Source organism: Leptodactylus fuscus, chromosome 7 (assembly GCF_031893055.1).
Source record: "Leptodactylus fuscus isolate aLepFus1 chromosome 7, aLepFus1.hap2, whole genome shotgun sequence".
NCBI classification, from domain to species: domain Eukaryota; kingdom Metazoa; phylum Chordata; class Amphibia; order Anura; family Leptodactylidae; genus Leptodactylus; species Leptodactylus fuscus.
The window spans coordinates 22,778,175-22,799,996 of NC_134271.1; the positions used below are offsets into that span (position 1 = coordinate 22,778,175).

The 21,822-nt window shown below is 42.9% G+C and overlaps 1 protein-coding gene across 2 annotated transcripts in view; it reads right to left on the bottom strand.

The window, feature by feature from the left end:
* Window positions 1-293: 293 nt before the first annotated feature.
* ANO9 (anoctamin 9) overlaps window positions 294-21,822 on the bottom strand; it is a 36,814-nt gene continuing 15,285 nt past the window's right edge. Inside the window, exons 3-25 of one of the 2 annotated variants that reach the window (XM_075281377.1) lie at window positions 20,843-20,956; window positions 18,881-19,017; window positions 17,573-17,622; window positions 17,162-17,220; window positions 15,441-15,526; window positions 15,182-15,316; window positions 14,039-14,135; window positions 13,227-13,287; window positions 12,646-12,728; window positions 11,466-11,570; window positions 11,201-11,365; window positions 9,801-9,837; window positions 8,029-8,140; window positions 7,888-7,945; window positions 7,381-7,478; window positions 6,006-6,157; window positions 5,758-5,910; window positions 4,646-4,790; window positions 3,304-3,414; window positions 2,068-2,158; window positions 1,786-1,898; window positions 550-627; window positions 305-406 (exon numbers count right to left, since the gene is read on the bottom strand). In XM_075281377.1, the coding sequence (XP_075137478.1) occupies window positions 379-406; window positions 550-627; window positions 1,786-1,898; window positions 2,068-2,158; window positions 3,304-3,414; window positions 4,646-4,790; window positions 5,758-5,910; window positions 6,006-6,157; window positions 7,381-7,478; window positions 7,888-7,945; window positions 8,029-8,140; window positions 9,801-9,837; window positions 11,201-11,365; window positions 11,466-11,570; window positions 12,646-12,728; window positions 13,227-13,287; window positions 14,039-14,135; window positions 15,182-15,316; window positions 15,441-15,526; window positions 17,162-17,220; window positions 17,573-17,622; window positions 18,881-19,017; window positions 20,843-20,956 (2,268 nt within the window). In that variant the 3' untranslated portion in view covers window positions 305-378. Of the gene's footprint in view, window positions 407-549; window positions 628-1,785; window positions 1,899-2,067; window positions 2,159-3,303; window positions 3,415-4,645; window positions 4,791-5,757; window positions 5,911-6,005; window positions 6,158-7,380; window positions 7,479-7,887; window positions 7,946-8,028; window positions 8,141-9,800; window positions 9,838-11,200; window positions 11,366-11,465; window positions 11,571-12,645; window positions 12,729-13,226; window positions 13,288-14,038; window positions 14,136-15,181; window positions 15,317-15,440; window positions 15,527-17,161; window positions 17,221-17,572; window positions 17,623-18,880; window positions 19,018-20,842; window positions 20,957-21,822 lie in introns of both variants that reach the window. The other variant, XM_075281378.1, reaches the window with a different exon arrangement.

Here is a 21,822-nt window from a genome sequence, read left to right on the forward strand (position 1 = left end):
GCCACGGAGGGATCTTTTTTTCATACCATTGTGACCCTTTACAACATACATTTACAGCCATTTAGTGGTTGCTATGTCTTATCACAAGGGGGCGCTCTATGATGTACATTCTATTGAGTGCAATTCATAGTAAATCATTGACTAGCAGTCCTACATGAGGGTCAAGTATCCATTAATGTAATAGGATTTAGCTTATCCAAATAAGACTTTGTACTGCTGGTTTGTTCAGAACAGAAAGGGAGACTTTTTCTAAAAAATTATTTTATTAAAAAAAAATATTTACAGAACAGTATACATTAGGTTCTCTGCTGTATGACACGAGGTTTGGGCAGCTCCAGGTCTCTTGGTATCTTCTCTACTCCGGGACTTTCTTTGGTATTAGACTTCTGTTGAACGCTCGATCATACTTTAAGCAAAGAGAAAAAATTAGAAGGTCAGAATAGCTCAGGAACCATTTGAGTAATGTGACCGAAGTGAATATAAGAATAGGTATTTGTCGGCCATATACAGCTCTGGTTAAGAGGGGGAAGTTCTATCTTGGAAAGTTACCTGAGGTCCACTAGTAGGTTTCTGTAAGGGTGGGGAGAGCCATCATGAGATAACTCATCAGTCTCCTCTGGCATCTCTCTGTGGGATGGAGTAGGGGAGAATTAGGACTATATAGTGCCTTCTGTGTTCTAGAATCTTCTTGTGTGGGAATGGAGTGGATAGGCAGGCTAGAATACAAACTGAATAGCTGGTCTAAAAAGCATTATATCGGAAATGACATATTGTGTTAAAAATCATTGTGCATGGGGGGAAGCTGGGGGTATATTGACGATTTAACTCGGCCATACAGCTATCTTATACATGTACTGAACTGGGGAGAGGGAAGAAAGGCTCATCTCCCTAATGGAAAGGATCTAGCCGTTCATATTCAACCATCCAATCCTCCTGTCTCTCAGTATCTGCAGTCGGAGGAGATTCGGAAGGCCCCCCCATACACATTCCATTAGACCCATCTAAGGCCCGGTTCACATCTGCATTCGGGTTTCCGTTCGGGACCCCACAAATGGAAACCTATACGCATAAAAAAGCAGTTCCTTGGGAAACCCGTGGACCCCTTAGACTGTAATGGGGTCCGTTTGGTTTCCGCACGAAACGTGGAGAGAAAAGTCCTGCAAGTGGAAAGCTGCAACGTAATGCAATGAATTCATTTCAAACACCCCCTTATAGATCTATTCTTTGTGGAAGGAGTGGATTATAGGGAGGGCCAATGGGACATGTAATGTAAGGCTTTCACTACTTTGGGAACGCCATGAAGTCTGTAATAGGTGTTTGGTTATCTCATCTAGCAGACATGTATTAGGGTGGGTTCACACTACCATTTTTTTAAATGTCTATTGCTCTTATCCATCACAGAGAGCAATGGACACAGAAACACAGATTAAGACAGATCCTCCATCTCTATTGGGTGTCCATCTGCATTCACCACCTCCCATGTAAAAACATTTACATTATAGTCAATGGGAACGGACACATAAAGAGGCGGCTCTACTCCATTAATGTCCAATGACAGCAGCGTACTATAATAACGGTCATGTGGACATAATACAATAGATTCTCACTAGCGTTTGGTTTTTAGTTGTTCGCTCGTGGACCCGAAGAGCAAAGACTATAATGGAGGACTTTTCTCTCTGCCGATTTTATACAGAATCTTCACCACAGATGTGAACCCAGCCTGAGACAAACTTGTAAGCATGGCAACTACTTAAAATGTGTATTACTGTGAAATAGAGAAATTACCCGAGCTGATCCAGTAGATCTTTATGTTTCTTATCTAGGCTATCATTCTTCACTGACTGAGGGACGTCTGGTACAAACCAAGCAGCAATAAACTTTATGCACACAGCGACGTGCTAAAACAGTAAGATGAAACAAAACAGCGTAAGACTGCGAGAAGGAAGGAAAATCGAGTAACATATAGTTATAAAAATATACTGTAAAATGGGTTAAAGGGGTTGTGCCAGGCTCTGCGACCCCATTCAGAATGGATGTACAGGGTGATACACCTTCTTTGCAACTCACCTCAAATACAATGACAAACGCCAGCCGAGCAGCAAAGATATGCCAGAACTGCACAGAGAAGCTGTAGTCGGAATTGCGGTAATCACGATATCTGATGAAAAAGAGTAAAATGGGCTTATAAAAGAGTCTTTCGGGCTATTTGCATTACAGTACAGCCTATTATGAAATTCTGTAGAATTATTTTTAACCCTGGCAGGGGACAGGATCGGTAAGTGACACCACTGGCCCCACAAACACTATTATTATACTCGTGGGGTCTTTTCAGACCCTCCCGAGTATAATGATTGGAGGCCTGGGAGAGGTATAAGAACATAAAAAACACTGTTACTGTACTTACCTCTCCAGGCAGGCTTTGAGCCTAGTTGTGTGATGTCCATGACGTTACCGTCCCAGGTCATGTGACGTCTCGGACGTCATTGAAGATGGCCGACACCACCGAGGAGTGCAGCGGAGCCGGAGATAGGTAAGTAACAGTGTTTCTTATGTTGGTTCCTCCCCCCTCCCCCGGTCTCCGATTATTATACTCTGGGGCCTGAAAAGACCCCAGAGTATAATAATTGTTCATGGCTGTTCACAATGGGGCAAAATACTGTGTATAGGGACTACTATGGTGCATAATATTAAGTTCAGGGGCCATTATGGGGCATAATAGTATGTACAGGGGCCACTATGGGGCATAATAGATTGTGCAGGAATGTGTGTGGGGGGGGGTCGGTCAGAGTCTTCGGCATCGGTCAGGGTGTGGGGGGGTGCCCATGTCAAAGCTCGCTACGGGGCCCCGCCATTCCTAGTTACACCACTGGTTCCCCTTTTCTTCTCAGTCCCATAAACATGATGGAACAGCAGTGTATAGCGGATGTACAGCAGCTCCATAGACAGAGCATGTATGGAGCGGTATGAGAGGCTGGGTACTGGAGCCTGACATTGGCGGTCTCATCAGCTTCTACGTGGGGCTAGGTTAGAGGACAAATAGTGCCTACATGTGTTAGGTTATAGACATAACATGGTAGCGCGGCGGAGTGTGGGAGAACAACCCATAAAGCTTTTTTTTACGCCTGTATTCCCTTCAATTGTGACAGCATCAACAATGGAGGTGTCAAACTAATGAGGTGCCGCTCACATAAGAGGAGCAGCAATAAATGGAAAGTGATATAAGGAGGGTTTCACCATAGACTTTACATTTATGTCCTGCAGCTTCATTCCTACCACACGAGACATTATAAGAAATGTAGTTACCTGCACTCTGTGGCGTTTGGGAACATTGTGTGTTCGGACACTTTTGTTCGCTTGTCAAAGTCTTGTGTACGAAATGTTGAAAGACTCTGGTTAATGTATCCGGTGAGACAGCTGAAAAAAGAGAGATGATGATGGGGGACCATTAGTGGATAGGTCATTAGAATTAAATATGCATTAGGGGGGCAGAAAACCCCTTTAAGGAGAACCTTTCATGTCCTTGGGCACATGTGGTTTTATATACCGCTAGAAAACCAACAGTGCACTGAATTCAGCGCACTGTCAGCTTTCATGTTATGTGCCCCTGCTGAAGAGCTATTAGTGCATTTACCAGTAGCTCTTCACTGTCAGAAGTATGTTCCTGACAGTCTAACTGGGAACGCCCCTCCTGACAGTCTGTCCGTAACGTTATACTGGGATTTGGCACTCCTTACCGCCAAGCCATGACACTGAGCTGTGAGGAACGCCACCCCCTCCCTCCTGACAGTACTCCTCCATAGACTAGTATTGGGTGGGGGGCATTCCTCACAGCTTAGCATCATCAGCGGAAAGGAACTCCCCCTCAGACAGTGTAGCGCTACACACAGTACTGTCAGGAGGGGCAGTCCCAGTTAGACTGTCAGGAACACCTTTCTGACAGTGAAGAGCTATCAGTAACGGCACCGATATCTCCATCCACAAGGCACACAACTGGAAAGCTGACAGTGCACTGAATTCAGCACACTGTCGGCTTTCTAGCGGTATATAAAACCGCATGTGCATAAGCTTAGTAATGGATATGCTACACTGTCTACCAATAAGTATTTGGACACCCAGTAAAGTTTGGTGGAGATGGAATTATGGTCTGGGGGAGTTTCTCCTGGTATGGACCCAGTGCATGCTACACTAAACACCGACGCCTATTGCACTATTTTAGATAACAGTGTGCTTCCTACATTATGGCGGTTCTATGGGTCGGACCAATGTTACTTCCAGGAGGCAAAGCCAGCTGTCACGTAGTGAGGCCTACCATGGCTTGGTACAGTGACTATCAGGTTAACCGACTGGACTGACCTGCCCAGAGCCCAGACTTGAACCCTATCGAGCACCTCTGGGATGACTTGGATCGTCGAACTAAGGGGTGCAGCAGCCGTCCAAAATCAGTGAAAGAACTTACCTGTCTTCTCCAAGGTGAATGGAATAAAATACCACTAGCCGTCATACAAGGACTTGTGGAAAGCCCCGGAGGGTTGAGGATGTAATTGCCGCTCGGACCACAGGTGTCCAAATACTTATTGGTAGACAGTGTATAAGAAAAGAAGTAATAGTCAACTTGGATAGATCATCTCTTTAGCCTATGTCTTACTCTATGTCCTCTTGTCCTTGTGCACAAGGTCCATACGCATATCTATATATGAGTCTGGGAATAAAGTCTGACGTGATTGCAATGACTAGACCATTAGTGATGACCGCTAGAACTCCCACTGCTTCGAGAACTTGCAACCAGATACCTGGAAAACAAGGACACAGACATTATCACAATATCACAACTTTGTTTAAAAAGAAACAACTTTGTTAATAAAGTGTATTGCAGAATTTATTAGGGACAAAAATGCTGCCAGGATTTGGCTCTTTTCTATGACATCCTGCACCCCTTTATTCCCCCCCATTGTTTGTCTATTGAGAGCTGACGTCTGTATACTGTTTTCACTAGGTGTATGGAGGGACAGGCTCTTGTATAATGCAGGGAAACTGAGGCTGGGGGTCACTTCAAAGGAATATCTTGGGCATTGTACAACCTAGAACATGGATTCTGGTGTCATATAAGTAGGAGTTTCTCATCTACGCAATCTCACATATAATCTATTAGAGAGAACCTTCTGAGAACCTTTACTTGCATCATGTAAAATGTATCTGCAAGACACTGTTTTGTCTTGGAGTGCAGCCCATACTTTATTATAGCACCACTTTCTATTTCATTATAGCCATGGGTGTCATTGTGTGCAGAGGCAGTAAGGAGAACCATTACTGCGTAGGGGCAATAAGGAACATTCTTACTGTGTAAAAGCAATGAGCCAAAGACATCTTGGCAACAAATTTGTAGAGCCAAACCATAACTTGGAGAAGTAATAAGGGTCACCTGAGTCAAATGGAGAAGAAAAGTCAAAGCAAACTATTCCAATCATGGAAGATGTGATATTTAATGGTACTATATTTTCTTATATTGCATGTAGATTGTGCGCACAAACTGTATGATGGTCAACAACTATCGAATGTGTATGGCCAGCTTTACAGAAGCTATGTGGCTCCACTGCTCTCCTCTGACTAGCAATCAAATGGGGCAAGTTGAATGCCCACCCATCATTCAGTAGGTACGAAGGAGCCACATCATGTACAAGTGGTGAAGCGACTAAGTTAGAAGACGTAATTCTTCAATATAACGAAAGTCCATTAAATTTGTATATGAAAAAACCTCACCTATGTCATTCGCTTTTCTCGGCACCAGGCGACGCTGTAAACGGGTCATTTTGATGGCATCAAGACGGATTTCCAGCACATTATTGATGAAGGCAAGGAGTGGGGCAAGAGGGAAGGCAGCCACAAAGATCGTTGTGAAACTGTATTGGATGACTATGGAGAGTGACACAAGAGATTGATGATGTGGCATGAAATACTAAAGAAGAGGATGACAACATCTAACATGGTTCCCTATGTGCAAGACTCACCCATTTCAAGAAACTCATCAAATAAACTGAAGATATGGACTTCACCAAGTCTGTAATTTTTTCTCCATGCTTCTACATGGTCACTGGATCCCTGCTCACTGTACACCCTACTCCGCTTATCCTGTAGTTTACGAAACTTATATTTTAGGAGTCTACAGAAAGGAAGGAAACCAAACAATTTTTAGCAAACCTCAAATTTGTAAATAAAACTATATATATATATATATATATATATATATATTATCCCTGTAGCCTATAGCATAGGGTTTAGGATTAGAGTAGAGAAAAAGAAAAACAATATGGTGGAGGACAGGAAGTTCACAGTGTGCTTGAAGGAGCACCATTTAAGGGTTCACACCAGCGCTTGGGTTCTGTTCGGGGAAATCCGTTTTTGTGTGGAAACTGGGCAGACCCCATTATAATCTAAGGGGTCCGCAGGTAACAATTTTGTAAGCGGATTGGGTTTCCATATTCAGATCCTCAAGCAGACCTGAAAAACAGAAACCCAAGCGCAAGTGTGAACCTAGAGGTGGGCCTTTGGGTTCTGAGCTGTGTGTGGTGAGGTCTGGGGCTGCAAGGAGACACAATAAAAAGAGGCTGGGGTGCCAGGAGGGGTGAAATACCAAATTCTATGTGTTGGTGACATCACCTCCAGGTCTCAGAAATCACATAGTCTGGGAGCCCACAAGCTAGCAAGTAACACGTGTACAGAGAAGTCAGGTCAGTAGGAAGGAGGCACCTGGTGCACTGACAGCGCAAATAACATGACATAAGAAAAAAACAAAACCTGTTGAAGATCACAGACCGTGTCAATCTACGTGGCCTTAGCATCTACATATGCAAGTCAACAGACTCGTGTTATAGCCCCAAGTTCAGTTGACTGACACTGCAGCTGTGGTTTCTGTGGTGTTCATAAAACTATAAGACCACCCAAGCAAGAAGTTGTCGAGTTCTGCAGGGTCATCGTTATTTATACCCAACGTACCCAAGGCTGATGTTAGATCTCCCAAACCTGTACTTGTATAGGGTTCTGATATGCTGGGATCTTGAGATTTTCTAGGCTCCGATTGCTCCATGGAGATTATCAGCATTCCTATCTCATCTCTCTAACTCACTAACACACACTATGGCTAATTTCATAGGAAGCCAATTAGATTGTGGAAGGAACCCAGGTCTCCAGAGCGGCAAAACAACACTGCTAACCACAGAGTCATCTGTTGTGTATTACTGGACCCGGCACGAGGAGTTTGTGTTTAGAGACAAATTGCTGCAGATTCTAAACTTGCTCTCTACAAGTATAAGGAGTATCATACAACAAACCCTGAGCTATCCACAAAAGAGGGTCTTCCTTGCAGAAGTGATGGCTCATACTCACGGGGAAAGAAATTCCATGCAGTTACTGAGAGTCTGTTTAAGAACCATGATGATACACATCTGTATAAAGAGGTCGGTGATGCATCCACTTGGGTGACACTGTCAAGAGAAAAGGAAAATAAAAATAACTCATATTTCCCCATCTATCGAGCTAAATGAGTTTTTTCGAGATCAGGAGGTTGATGGCCTATCCTTAGAATATGTCATCAATATCAGATTGGTTGGTCCAATGCCAAGCGCGGCAGATTCTGCAATGGTTACCTTGTTCAGTTTGATTCAATGCCATGTACTTATTAGCAGGGTATTGGAGCATCGTCCATTTTGGATGAAGATTCAATACCCTGCTTCACCATTACTTAGTAGATGGCATCCATGTAGGATGCAGCTTGTGCACAAGTGGGGATAAAGAGTCAAACTTCCACCAATGTCATATGGATGGCCCATCTAAACTTTAGGCCATCAATATCCTGATTCCAAAAAAATCCCTTTAAAGCAAAAGTCCACTCACCTCTTCCAGCCTCCATTCTCCAGCAATGCGCATATAGCTTCCTGGGTATCCATTAATCCTGTTAATGAGAATATTCTTCAAAAACATTCTTCATGAAATACGACAGATCACATGGTGACATGGAAGTGATCTATTGCTTACCTTCCCAGAAAGAACGCCACATAGAAGAGGGAGGAGAAGTGGGTGACAAATTGAAATGTAAACACTTTAGTTGTGAAGCTGTTTTCTCGTTCAGTAAAAGTCCGAGGTTTCTCTGAGTGGAGATAAGATAGGAATGTTATTCTGTAAATCTGATCCTTATGGCCTCATCTAATTTCTTATTGCAAAGGACATCAGTACTGAGATTTACTTCATAAATATCCCAGAAGTACATAGGAATCCTGGACTGCTGCATCTCCAATGTAAAGAGGACCTTTCACCCCTTCCACCAATTCAAGTTTTTAGCAGTTGGAATTTTCTCTCTAGCTCCCACCATTCCTGAGCAGTCAGTGCTGTTAGTTTTGATGCCTGATGTGCTAGTTGAGCTCTGTAATGTGAGAAGGGCGGTGTCAGGGAGGGGGCATGACTCAGAGCTCCAATCAGAGGCAGCCAATGTCAAAGCTCAAAATCACACCCCTTTTCTGCTCCTGCCTGACACCGCCCTCCGATAGTACAGAGCCTAAATAGTACATCAGGCACCAAAACTAAGAGCATTGATTACTCAGGAATAGTGGGGGCTAGAGGGAAATGCCATCTGTGCCAGAATTAGTAGAGCAGCAGCTATTAAATGATGTAAAGCACTGAACTTATTGGAAGTGGTGAAAGTTCTTCTTTAAAGGGTTTGTCCCACCACAACAATGTATAACCTATCCACATGATAAGTGATAAATGTATGAGCTCTAGGGGTTGTGGGGAAATGCTCAGGTAAATGCTCGGTAGCAGTGCAGGAAACAGGGACACAGAGACTGGGTTGCACTCAAGTTCAGTATTTATTCACTTGCGGTGCATAAACTGCCTCTGCAAAGGCACAAACAAATAAAACAAAAGCCTTCTCGGCTGAGAACTAACTAAACATAAGAAACTGCTTCCTGACTATACAGTAGCCTGACTGCCAGACTCTCGCTCTGGTAACATCAAACGGCTGGCACAGTACCTGGTTTGTGGGTTCTGTTTGGACAGGTCAGCTCTGTCAGTGTGGTGCCACAGCTCCTAGTCCTCACACACAGACTATATCAGGCCTTAATTAGTCAGCTGACCTCCCTGGTGTGGGTCTTTACCAAACACCCTTTAGCTGCCTGGCTGGAACATACCTGTCCTCCCAGACTACACCCTTCACTCTCTCACAGGATCTAATTCTGAGAACACCAACTATGATGAGAAAGGGGATCCCGTGTCCGCATTTTGAATGGGCTGACGGTTACACATGCACAGTACTGCTCCGATCAATTCTAGGGTACAGGGGCACAGGTAATCGAGCACTGTACCTTGGGGACCATGGCACTTCCGTTAGGAGAACCTTAATTGATCAGATATTTATCCAGTGGGAAAGTGATACGTTGTTAAGGTGGGACAGAAATATAATATTCAGAATTATAGTGAACTAGATTTTGCCTGTTTTGCTTGTCCCAAGCAAAGTGGTAGCGTGAACTTCCAGGTCATCTGTATTAACTCTGCTACATATTTCATAATCCAATAGAGGACCTATACCTAGGTGGTTCGTGATACCATCTTGTGCAGTTGGGTTTCAGACTTAGGAGGAAGCAGACTTAAAAAACCTCTCCACATTGTAGAGCTCCAGGTCACAGCTCATGTCTGGGGCTAGATCCGAGATCTGTATCACGCAAATCCTGAATATTATACTTACAGAAATCTATAGGGCAATACTCTGCTTACGATTTTATGCAGATGAGATTTATTAAATTCAAGAAACTCACCCAAATTACATAAATAAGTGGAGACGATGCGATTCACCTGCGAAGACAAAATGGAAGGCAAATAAGATCTGTTAAAGGTGGGGTCGACAAGTAGCGGTAGTATACCACATGGCCAACTTCCTTGCACATAGTTCACTGTTAATTGTGGCAATTTCGCTTTATGCCATTTGCCTGTGCAGTTTTTGAGGGTAAAAACACAATTTTAGGATACGTTTTCTAGTAAAATCCAATTGTCCAATAATCCAATTGCAAAATTGTGGAAATCCCACTAATATTATAAGTGTGAAAGTTTGTGTGTTTGGATGTTTGTCACTTTTTCACGCAAAAATGACTGAATGGATTTGGATGTAATATGGAACATAGATAGTTTGTAACCTTGATTAACACATAGGCTACTTTTTAACCTGGTAAATGACATGGCCTCACGACTGTTATGAATTTATGCTCACATACTATATTACACTGCTCTTGGCAGCAGCATTATCTTAACTGGTTTGCTGATAAAGCCTGGTCTGTTATCTCTCTATGTAAACATTCAGCTAACCCTCAGTGCATTGTGTACAAGCATTTGCATATTATCTGATCTGCTCCAGGCAGTGCTGACACACTGGATGGGAAAACACCTTTAATACAAATTAGAAAAGAAAATCTAATTTGTCGCAAAATTCGAAAACAACGAGAGCTATGAAGGTAGCCAGAAATCACAGAGTTCTCCTCAAGCAGAGCTGAGGGAGATCATCAACACACTTATTATATGGCGTCCCAACAAGCTGCTGAGATGCCGGAACCATCACAGGCACAGCGCGAGGAACGAGTTCAGCGGCAGGCCAGCTTGACAGTTGCTGAAATGCCGGAGCAGGTGGATCATCGAGGCCAACAACACCATTATATGGTGTCCCAGCGAGCTGCTGAGATGCCGGAACAATCACAGGCATGGCGTGAGGAACAAGTTCAGCAGCAGGACAGCTTGAGAGCTACCAAAATGCCGGAGCAGGTGAACCATTGAATCCCAAGTCCCTGGTACACAGATGTCAGAGGACCTCATGGCCTGCGATCTTTGCACTATTACACGGCGGAGATTTCTGATGTGTACTTGCAATGGAATCCATGGCAGAAATCTGAGGCTGACCCTTGGATTTATGCCACAGTTTTCCACAGATCCTCATGCCATAATCTTTCAATGGGGCAAAACAGTATACGTTTACTCATAAAGATCCCATGAAGGTTGTGACCTTGTCCCCCTTGTTCACATTATGAGCATCCTATACCCCTATATCCCGTTTTGTAACAGAAATAAAATATGTATATAAATAAGTAAGATTGCAGACATGTTGACTGCTACACATTATTAAACTGTGCATTACTATTACATGTGACATTTACATGGCAGAACAAAGTACCTTAGTCATGATGACAATGGTGAGGTAATGGAGTACAGCTCCAGTCATGACAGAGGCGGTATTGGCGTGATCACTTAGAAAATTCCAAGATGAACCCATGAAGAGAACAGTGGCGACAACTCGGTAGATCACTAGAGCTTGTGCTATGCCGATCAAAACGGCTATCTGATGGAAAAAAGATCAAAAAAAGAGAGCATGGATTAGATGTTACCGGCAAAGAACAACGGCTAGATCACTTGTAGATGTAGTAATGGGAGGTTTATACCATGGCGGCCACTCCAAGTAGAACCAAAGTAGTACGCAGATAAGAATGTTGATGGGTCTGAATCTTGCAATCCGGATTATTGATCAGTTCTAAAGCCAGCTCTTCCTGTACAAAAACAAAAAAGTGCTCAGTATATAGAGTATAGAAAGTATACGGGTCCCATTATAGAAACCAGCTAATAGCCAAATCACACAGACAGGTACATTAGTGGCATCTATGACCATAGTACAAAGAAGAAAGTCCTGGCCGGCAAGACAATTACAAGGACATGTATCAAGATTCGTAGGAGATCCAACAACCCTTGGCCACTTCATCTTATAATGAAGTAGAGATGCCAAAAATGAGAGCCCAGGGGCAACTGTTGTCTCCCATCTCCAATAGCCATGTCTCTGCCTACATCATATGCGGTATCTGCTGAAAGAGATATCAGTGCTGTTCGATATTATGGACCTCATCAGCCACACACCCTACATGCAAGCATCAATGCTTAATGATGGGCTTCAGGCCAGGTGAAAGGTCTAAGCGATTGTATTGCTGTAGGACCTGCGGTAAGTAATGGCACTGAAGTGTGTGTGTGTGTGTGTGTGGGTATATAATTTCCTATACATAGCTCAATTTTTAGAAAGCCTGGACAACCCCTTTTTTGAGCACCAACTTGAAATTTCCGCATATGCTGCCAATTCACTAACCACTTCCAGCAACCAAAGACTAATGGAAGATCAATTTGGGGCCAGAAAACCCCTTCAAGTTATCATGCCTATAGGGCAGCACATGGAGTCCCAATGGCGTAATTCAAAGCTCTGCTGTATGCGGTCTTTATATGGCATTGTATTACAGAGGTATTCCACATTGCTTCCAGGAAGGAATATGGCCTTGCCATCTGGTGACACACCAAACATGCCATGGAATATAAGTGACATGGAAAACAGTTGATAATGTTGGAGGAAATTGGCATTGGCTGCAGAAGAAATACAATATTACGTGTGGACATTGTTATACATTGGTGGACTGGGTTTGCCAGAAAGAGAAAGGCTCCATTCCGGCTAGCAAAGGAGCTGCCATAATAGACACCCCACTAGGATAGCCATATGCCCTACCTAGGATGGTCACAGCAACCCCACTACAAGAGTACAGTGTATATCAGTGTATATCACTCCTACGGTAGAAAACAAAATACTACCTCATCCTCATCCCAGCTGTACAGGTTCCACCAAGAGACATCTCTTGCTCTTTGCCTCTTCCATAGCTCCAAGAATATAGTAGCTGAAGGAAAATATACCATAGGTCATAACAGATGTCTACATAAATCATCCCACCCAATATATTAAACACATGATGGCTGATCATGGATATGGGGTAGGGGTCCGCCATAGGGAAAGAAAGTTGCCGCCACCAGACACTTCTTATTTTCCCTGAGAAACCAAATGCCAATAGCACAATCCTTACTTGTATGGTCAGTCAGTCCCAACAAAATCTGGGAGTCTACCACTTTACTCAAGGATAAAGATTTACTATACATTGTTACTACTTGCATGTGATACTGTATACACATTGGTTCTGACTGTATCAGGCGGCTATATTTATGTTCCCCTTGTCAATATATGGTGTTGGTCCCTAGTACAAAGGAGCCACCATCTCCCCTATTGTGTCACTCATTCCCACCAAGCTCTTATACTCAGGGATCCCTCTCTTTTTGTCTCATAGTTGAACTTGTTTTGCTTAGTTGTCACTTTTTACAGAATTTACATTGACTTTACTTACCCCACACTGCCATGAACATGGCGAAGAACACTGTGCCCTCATTGTCAAACAAATGTGTAACCTACGCAGCAAAAAGAAAGAAAGATTACAATGTATGTTCTTATTACGTATAATCTAACTATTGTTTCGTATAGCATTTGGTGCGTGACAAGTGAGTAAGAAGTCAGTGGACATGGCAGGGACAGACGGTAGATGCGTTGGGCTGCACCACTTTGGCTTTGGCTCTCGGAGTGCTGAGCATATAGTGTACAGGTCCAAAGACAGTATATGCATCTATAGACATTGAGGAGAAATGAGCCTATCAGATGAGGACTTCTGCCCCTTTATTTCAGGGTATGATAGGGGTCTTGACCCATGGACCGCCATTGATCAAAACGAGGAACCACAGTGCTTGCTATATGGCTCCTTTACCATGATTCACGTGCTGTATTCTGTATTGCCGCTCACTTCAATAACATTGTATGCCAAGACATGGGGCAAAGGTGCCATAAGTAAGAGCCCCATATGTGACGCTCCACATACACTGAAGTGGAGAGTGTCCATACTTCTTTCTGTATTGACACCTATTGGAGCTACTGAAAGGGATGAGTCAACAAGCAGAGCCTTGCATGCAGCTATCTCCTCATTGTAGTCTTTGAGAATTACTGCCATTTTAATTGTCTTGACCACAAGACTCCTCCTAAATGCATAGGATTGAGCTGAACTGCAATATTACACTATACCTAGACTAGACTATACACTATGCCTAGACTAGACTATACACCATACCTACCTTTTGCTAGATGAGCATTTATTATACTCCCAATTCTTACCTTTGCATAGGTACAGGTATCGGACAATGGCCAGTATGGACACTTCTGATCACAGAGCGGACACATCACTGTTGTGTTTGCTGTACAAATCTCCTGGCTAAGGGTAAAAGTAGATCAATAAGACAAGATTAGTAAACCATATAAATGTTAGTCCAGTTCATATTCTGTGCAATGTTACAATAAATCATTGAGATCAAGAGAATCACCTGCCAAGGACCAAGATGGACCAATAGCTCATATGATGGTATAGGCCTAATTGTTTAATATCCCCTGGGATTAGGCGATATTGAACTGAGTAGAAAAAAAAAACTAAAGGATAACCTTAAGTAAAAAGTTCCTAAAGCTCTGTTCAGCTAATTTGCATGAATATTGAGCTGCATGCAAAATAAAAAAAATGCACCTTTGGAAAGGGTAGGAGCTGCCCTACAAGATAATGTCATTAATTTGATACCGATTTTTCTGCTGACAGACTCCTTTTAAATAAAATTAGGGTAAATCCTAACAGGACTCCTAGGAGAGACAGAGTCCTGATTGCCCCGCCCCCACACAATGATTGACAATCTTCTCTGTGCATACACTAATACAGGGAATATTGCCTCCTTGTGTGGGCAGGAGTCCTGTCTCTCATAAGAGTCCAGTCAGGATTTATTCTGCTTGTCACTCAAGCTATAAAAAGATGGCGTAACTGAAGTCTTGTGGGCCCCGGTGCAATCTTTTGTCCGGGGCCCCCTACGTCATCACCACAACAAATTCTTGATAGTGATGGTTACAGTGCTAAGGAGTTTAATCCACCTTAGTGTGTTTGGGGTAATCTGTGGGTCTCCTTGGTTTATGGACCAGATGGAAACTGCAATCTCAATACTGATGCCAGTGCTTATGGGCCCCCCTAAGGCTCCTGGGCCCCGGTGTGACTGCACCCTTTGCACTCCACTTCTTGCTGCAACAGCTTTTTACTTCTACTCTGAGTATTATGCATACTGGTCATCCACCTTCAGATCTCCCCTATAGAAGACCATTTTTTTAGCAGTTTTGGGTGGGTGCCTCAGAGGAGTTTCGCTGTATTATAATAATATATACAAAATGGCTTATACATTTACAGATATTGGCAAGACAAAAAAACAAAATAAAATTAGAGAATCTTACGTGATTTTGCTGGAATTGAAATGCACAAACCCATAAAAGAAGACCGCTAGTCCAACTAGGGCTGCGGGAAATAGCATAAGGGTGTACCAGCCAAGCCACGCGAAATATAGGGCCACCTTCTCTCCAAAATACTCCCTATGGAGAAAAAAACATATAATCAGTTCTCAGAGCAAATTTGATGGTACAAGAACCAGATATAATGTATAGCCAGTGTATCCTTCATAGAGGTAACCTCATCTATATTACATGGCTGAATCACCTGATCTGTGGCACTGGCTGCTTGTAGATGACATCCCGCCATCTTGCCCATTTTTCCTTTAGCTGTTTACCAGTTGTTTCTTCCAGCTGTAAAATAAGGAGCAATGAATGAGACACTTTAAGATTGAGGAAAAAGCCGGGATACTTGGTAGAGCGCTACTGAGACCAATGCCAATGCAATTGGAAAGATAAGCTAAGACAACATCTTTATTGGCTTCCTAACGACAGTAGAGTGGCTATGCTTTTCTACGCCGATTCGGCGTCTTCCTCAGGCCAAGACGTAATGGACTGTTAGAGCGTGACAGCCAGTTCCCACGTCTTGGCCTGAGGAAGACGCCGGATAGGTGTTGAAACGCATAGCCACTCTACTGTCACTAGAAACCCAATAAAGATGTTGTTTCCAATTGCATTAGCATTTGTCTCAGTAGCGCTCTATCAAGTATCCCGGCTTTTTCCTCTGATTTTTCTGAACTACCACTACCTAGCAGGTTGTTGCCCGGGTAGGAGCTGCAACTGTTTACATTGAGTCCTCTTATTGATAGGCGCCAGGTAACCTTTTTTACCTTATTATTACACTAAGACTGACGGACGTCAGGTTGAAGCAAAGGGACAATTCAGAAAACCCTTTTTCATAAGGTATACTCAGGTATGTAATTCTGAGTGAATAGAAGGAGGTCTACTGTTTTGGACACACACTGTCTAGTATTACGTAAACAACCTATTGATTTCAATGGACATCGCGCAAGGCTTAATTTCTCCAGTGGTGGCGCTGCAGGGATTTTAAGCACCTTCAGGTTTCTTTACAGATAGTAGCAGATGGCTGGGGTCTCGGCAGGGGGATATGATTGAATTATTATCAACTTGCTACCTTTGCTATACAGCTCCCCAGGACCTATCAATGGTTTATTCTTGTCGTATAATGTTTGTGGTACATCTAATTTACTTAGTATTTTTTGTATGTTTTTTAAAAGGGTGTGATGGGGGGGGGCAAAATTGTATATTATTATTATTATTATTATTATTATTATTATTTTCTCAAAATACATTACAACAGTAACAATTTTGCTTCTTATAGTAAGACTCTTCCTGCAGTTATTACTTACTGTATGTCTTATACACGTAACCAATTGAATAAATATCCATAATAGTTATTATATATAATAATATATATATATATATATATATATATATATTATATATAATTGTTATTATTATTAGCACCTACTTATATTATCCAACCTGCCCTTTGAAGCGAATAATCCTTTAACCATCCTATTGCAATTTGCTTCTAATCTCTCCCATTATAAAGTTTCTTGTAAGCGCAATATTAAAGGTAAAGAAGAGTTAATAGGAGATTGCAGGCCTTGTAATATACCGACTAAGAAGACTAAAGCCGTTTTACCTTTCACTTGTCTTATATACCACTTATACACTTGTATACACTTAGCATACAAATTCCAGATCAGGATTTAGGGTTCTGTCATACAGTGTTTTGAATACAGTCAGGTAACACTCCGGCGTACCGGCCGCAGTATAGATACATTCTGTGCATTGCTGACGGTGCCTTTACAGTAAGTAAGTGAAAGTACTAAGTGATTACTAACTGCACCAGAACCTGCAAAACCTGTTATCTTACTGTATATAGTTTAAGAATATGTCAAATATACCTAACAACCTAAAATAATTATACAACAAAAGAGAAAATCGTGTTTAGAAACTCACGGAATGTAATGGGAAAGCGGTCTCGAACACTCCATTGTTTATGAGATCATTCAAAGTCTCTAAAAACACAAAGAGATGCTGATCAGAGGATCCATTTTGCATTAAAAAAGTTGCATTTTTTATTTCAGATTTTCAGATTTCAGATTTCCCAATCCCTAAATCTATAGGATATATATTATATTGGTATAGGATTACACAATGGATATAGAGTTTATTTCACCAAAATATAATAAGGATTTGAAAGAGTGTTGATAGGTCCTAGTCAGTGGGACAAAAAGTGCCCCCTCTTCCCCCCCGCCGTACCCAGGGGCTCACAGAGGTGAAGAGTCCACTTGGCATAATGGAAGGGGACACTGTATGTAACGTATCAGTAGTAAGAGCCATGTAACTGATTCTATTCTATTCACTTACCTCCTGATCGAATGCTGGTTTTGTGCAGAATAAAATGAACAATGCGGATCCTATAAATACATAACACAACATAAGTACTAGTAGTATATAACGAAAAGGTAAATGTGTCGCCAGCAAATATACTCCTACAAGAAACATAATCTGTCTAGTTATGCAATGATGGAGAGTCCGGGAATTTACAGGTTATTGCGCTGATGTAGATTCAATGTCAGTCATGTTGGCTGTCACTCAGTCTTATGAAAACAAATGCAGATACAAAAGGGCAATTCTCAATTGACATAAACCCTCCATCAGAATTTTTTGAGCCTAAATCATTATTGGATCCAGAAGAAAAATTAGTGGAAGCTCTTCCTCTGTATTCCACATTCCTTCTGAATCTACGTCAGGCTTTGGTGCAAAAAAAGACACCACACGCTTCCACAAAAAACCACATATGCATTTACACCTTAAGGCTAAGGCCCCACGGGACGATACGCAACGCTAAAGCTCTGCAGGAAAAACCATTGTGGGAACACGTTGTGGTTCCTCCTGCAGCGCTTTGAACAGAAAGTTCACAGAGTTTTCCTCCCCAGACTTTCTGTTACCATTTCTGACAGTGGAGAGATATTGGTGCTGTAATGGCACCAATATCTCCAGCAACAGAGCGCATATTGGGAAAGTAGACAGTGCGCTGAACCTCAACAAAAAAATCAGTTTTTCCTGCAACATGGAGCTTTAGCCCAAACGAGTATTCCCATATCAGACGTTTATGGTATTTCCTCAGGAAATCTCATCTCTACGGTCGTACTTTTCTCAAAAATGGAGTCCGCGGCTCTGAGGTCCCTATCAATTCGGCCCATTCATCGGGGACTAACCAGGAGAAGAAAGCTGCAACTGAATGCCAATGTCCTGCATCAATGTTCTATCGTTGCAATCCTGTGGCCCAATATGGTGGCGGAAAACGAAGAGGAATATCTCTTCATTTTCCGCCGTGTGAACCTAGCCTTACTGTTGGATCCCATAGACAACATATACAAGATAGATATTACTTCTCACCTCTTATATCAATCTGTTTTGGGGTTTTTTTTGTAAATAGTGTAAACCCAGCCTCAGATTTTAGGCGGAAATCAACTTCAATTAACTTCACTTGTCATGGGATGTCAATGTAGTATTGTTAGTAGATTCACACGTAAAATTTTTAAAAAATACATAAATAATAGTAACATAAAAGGAATACCTTCTATATTTTAGATTTATAATCCTAAATCTCTTCCATGAGTAGCAAAATAGTAAAATAATTTGGTATATTGGAATTAATTTTGGGATCACCTGCTTGTTTCAGAAACATTTTCTTCGCCCAGACTGGCGTAGCCTTGGTCTGGATTCTTGAGAAGTCTGACATACTTCCTGAAGATATCGGGAGGTGCCCGCACCCCATAATAAATCTTGTTCCCATCTTTAGATTTCTGCAAGAAGATAGAATAGGTTAAGATGTTAAACCAGTGGCGTAACTATCGGGATCAGGGGTAGTTGGTCGGCCCGGAGGGTCCCTGATGTTTTTATGTTTTTTTTTTAATAGGCCATTACCCGCTGGAGTAACCTCAGCAGGTAACGGGCCTTATATACAGGAGCAGGAAAATTATAGGGAGCTCTTAGGCTTCGTTCACTCAGGGCACGGGGCCATGTATTTTGGTCCTGATTCTGATGTGGGAAGCCGCATCAGAATAGGACAAAAATGCGCCTGCCATGACTGTCACGGCTTTCGACAGTCGTGGCTTCCCGCTCCAGAGTAGGCCCATATGAATGGGCCTAGTCCTTAGGGTGCTGTTGTGAGGCGGACGCCGGGGCTGACTCAGCCGCCGAATCCGCCTGAAGAAAGGGCAGCTCACTTTTTTTCCCCGTGAGCCGGAACATACCACTCACGGAAAAAAGGAAGCTAGCGGTCTACATAGACCTCTATTGTGAGGGGGCGGATTCTGAGGTGAATTCAGCGTCAGAATCCTCCCCCTCTTGCCCTGTGTGAATGAGCCCTTATTACTCCTCCTCTTTGCTCAATCGACTCTTTGCTTTGGCTCACAAAATCTAGTTTCTTAGGCCCCTTCACACGGCGTAAGTGCTCGGCTCATTCCGAGCCGTACACACGAGCGCTTCTAAACACTTCCCATTCACTTCAATGGGAGCGCACGTAAAGCCGGCTTTACGAGCGCTCCCATTGAAGTGAATGGGAAGTGTTTCAAAGCGCTCGCGTGTACGACGCGGAATGAGCTGAGCGCTTACGCCGTGTGAAGGGGCCCTTAGCCTAAAGGGGGTTCCAAGACATAGCTATTGATGGGCCATCTGTAAAATAGATCACCATTGTCAGATCAGTGGGCAACTCAACTCCTGGCACCGTCATGATCAGCTGCCACCATCATGCATGCTTGCTCTGCTATTCTTGGAACTCCCATGGAAGTGAATGGAGCATGTTGGGAGTTGTAGTTTCACAGCAGCTGGAGATCTGAAGGTTACTGATCCCTGGAATAGAACTATAAGGAGACCATTCTGCACAAGGATCTAGTGTCCATAGCATGTCCTACTGAACTGGTACAGATCTCCTATCCTAAGGTGTAGCTGTAGATATCACAGTGGTCACAGATGTAACTGGGCCCAGGCTCTAAGGGGCCCCCCCGCAAGTCTTCTCACTCCGGAGACAGGAGATTTATGATCCACAGTCTTTAATGTCAGATAAGAGAAAATTAACCCTTCCATGGCAAAAAAAATGCAGCACACAGAGGGATCCTCTGGGGGAGGCTGCAGCATAAATGGGGAAAGTGAGGGCACCGACTGGTGATGGGGATGATAGGAAGCTTGTGTGCACAGATATGTTATGGAGTGGTCTGGGCCCAGATAGAGAAGGAATGTAAATGTTGCTAAAACGTACATATGGGACATGGTTGGTGGTTGTGAAGTTGTGCAGGGAACCCAAGTTTGGCTTTTGCATCAGGGCTTATGCCCCTGATAGACCATTGATATCTAAGTCTTGGGAACCCCTTGAGGGGTCAAGTTAAACTTTACATCAGTGATCGCAGGACATGTCCTATAATGACCAGACATGGTGTTATTTCTTATGTACACATACAACTCTAGACAGTGACATGAAATCACAACCTAGAAGAAAAGAACCTTAGAAAAGAAATGACTATACTGAGCTCTTGGTCTGTAAGAAATACAGAGAAACAAAAAGTTCTGCCATTGAGTTGACAGAACAACATTTGTAGTATCTGCTGTTGTATGTTCTTAAGAAAGTCTAACCTTTATCTTGAAGCGCTTCTGTTCCAGTTCAGACATGTACAGCCGCCTCTTCTCCTCTTCCTGGCTGTCATAAGAACTGTTCTCACACACCAGCACAAAGTCCCATTTCAGGTCCTAGAAGAATCAGAACCTGCTTAACTTCTCGGTCTACCTCCTACTGTGTACACACCGGATGAGATGGAGAGGTGTGCCTTGTCTATGAATTAACCTCAAATATTTTGGATTTTTAGAAAGGATCTTGTAACTTTATACCCTCAGAAGACACAGTGTTTTGTACATATGGAGCGGCCATGTCAGACTTCCTGTAAACACCTGCGTGTACATTTTTCATTGAGGATTTGTTCATTTTTGACAGCAAGAAGGCGTCACTATTGTTACCATCCAAAACATGGAAAGCTTGATAGAGCCCTTGTGGACACAGATTTAAGTTAATAGGGTCTGTCAGTTTAGGTTAGGATACAATGGTGTAACTAAAGTCTTGTGGACCCCGATGCAATCTTTTGTCCGGGGCCCCCTACCTCATCCCTATAGCAAATTCTTGATAGTGATGGTTACAGGCGCTAAGGGGTTTACTCCACCTTAGTGTGGTTAGGGTAATCTGTGGGTCTCCTTGGCTTATGGGCCAGATGGAAGCTGTAATCTCAATACTGATGTCTGTACTTATGGGCCCTCCTAAGGCTCCTGGGCCCTGCTGAGACTGCTCCCTTTGCACCCACTCAAGTTACGCCTCTGTTAGGATACATTGTAAGACATAGATAGCATCATGACTTCCATTATAAATGATAGCAGATATGAACAAAAGCCACAGGAATGGACAATCCACATGTGCAACAATATGTAGCTGCAGAGGGGCCTAGGAGGTGAGGGGGCCCAGTGCCCAACAGAAGCATCTTCCTACTGTCTATTAGATGGCAACACGGAGGACTTGTCTAGAGAATTACAAATTGCCGCTAACTTTTCAATAAACTTTCAGAAACCAA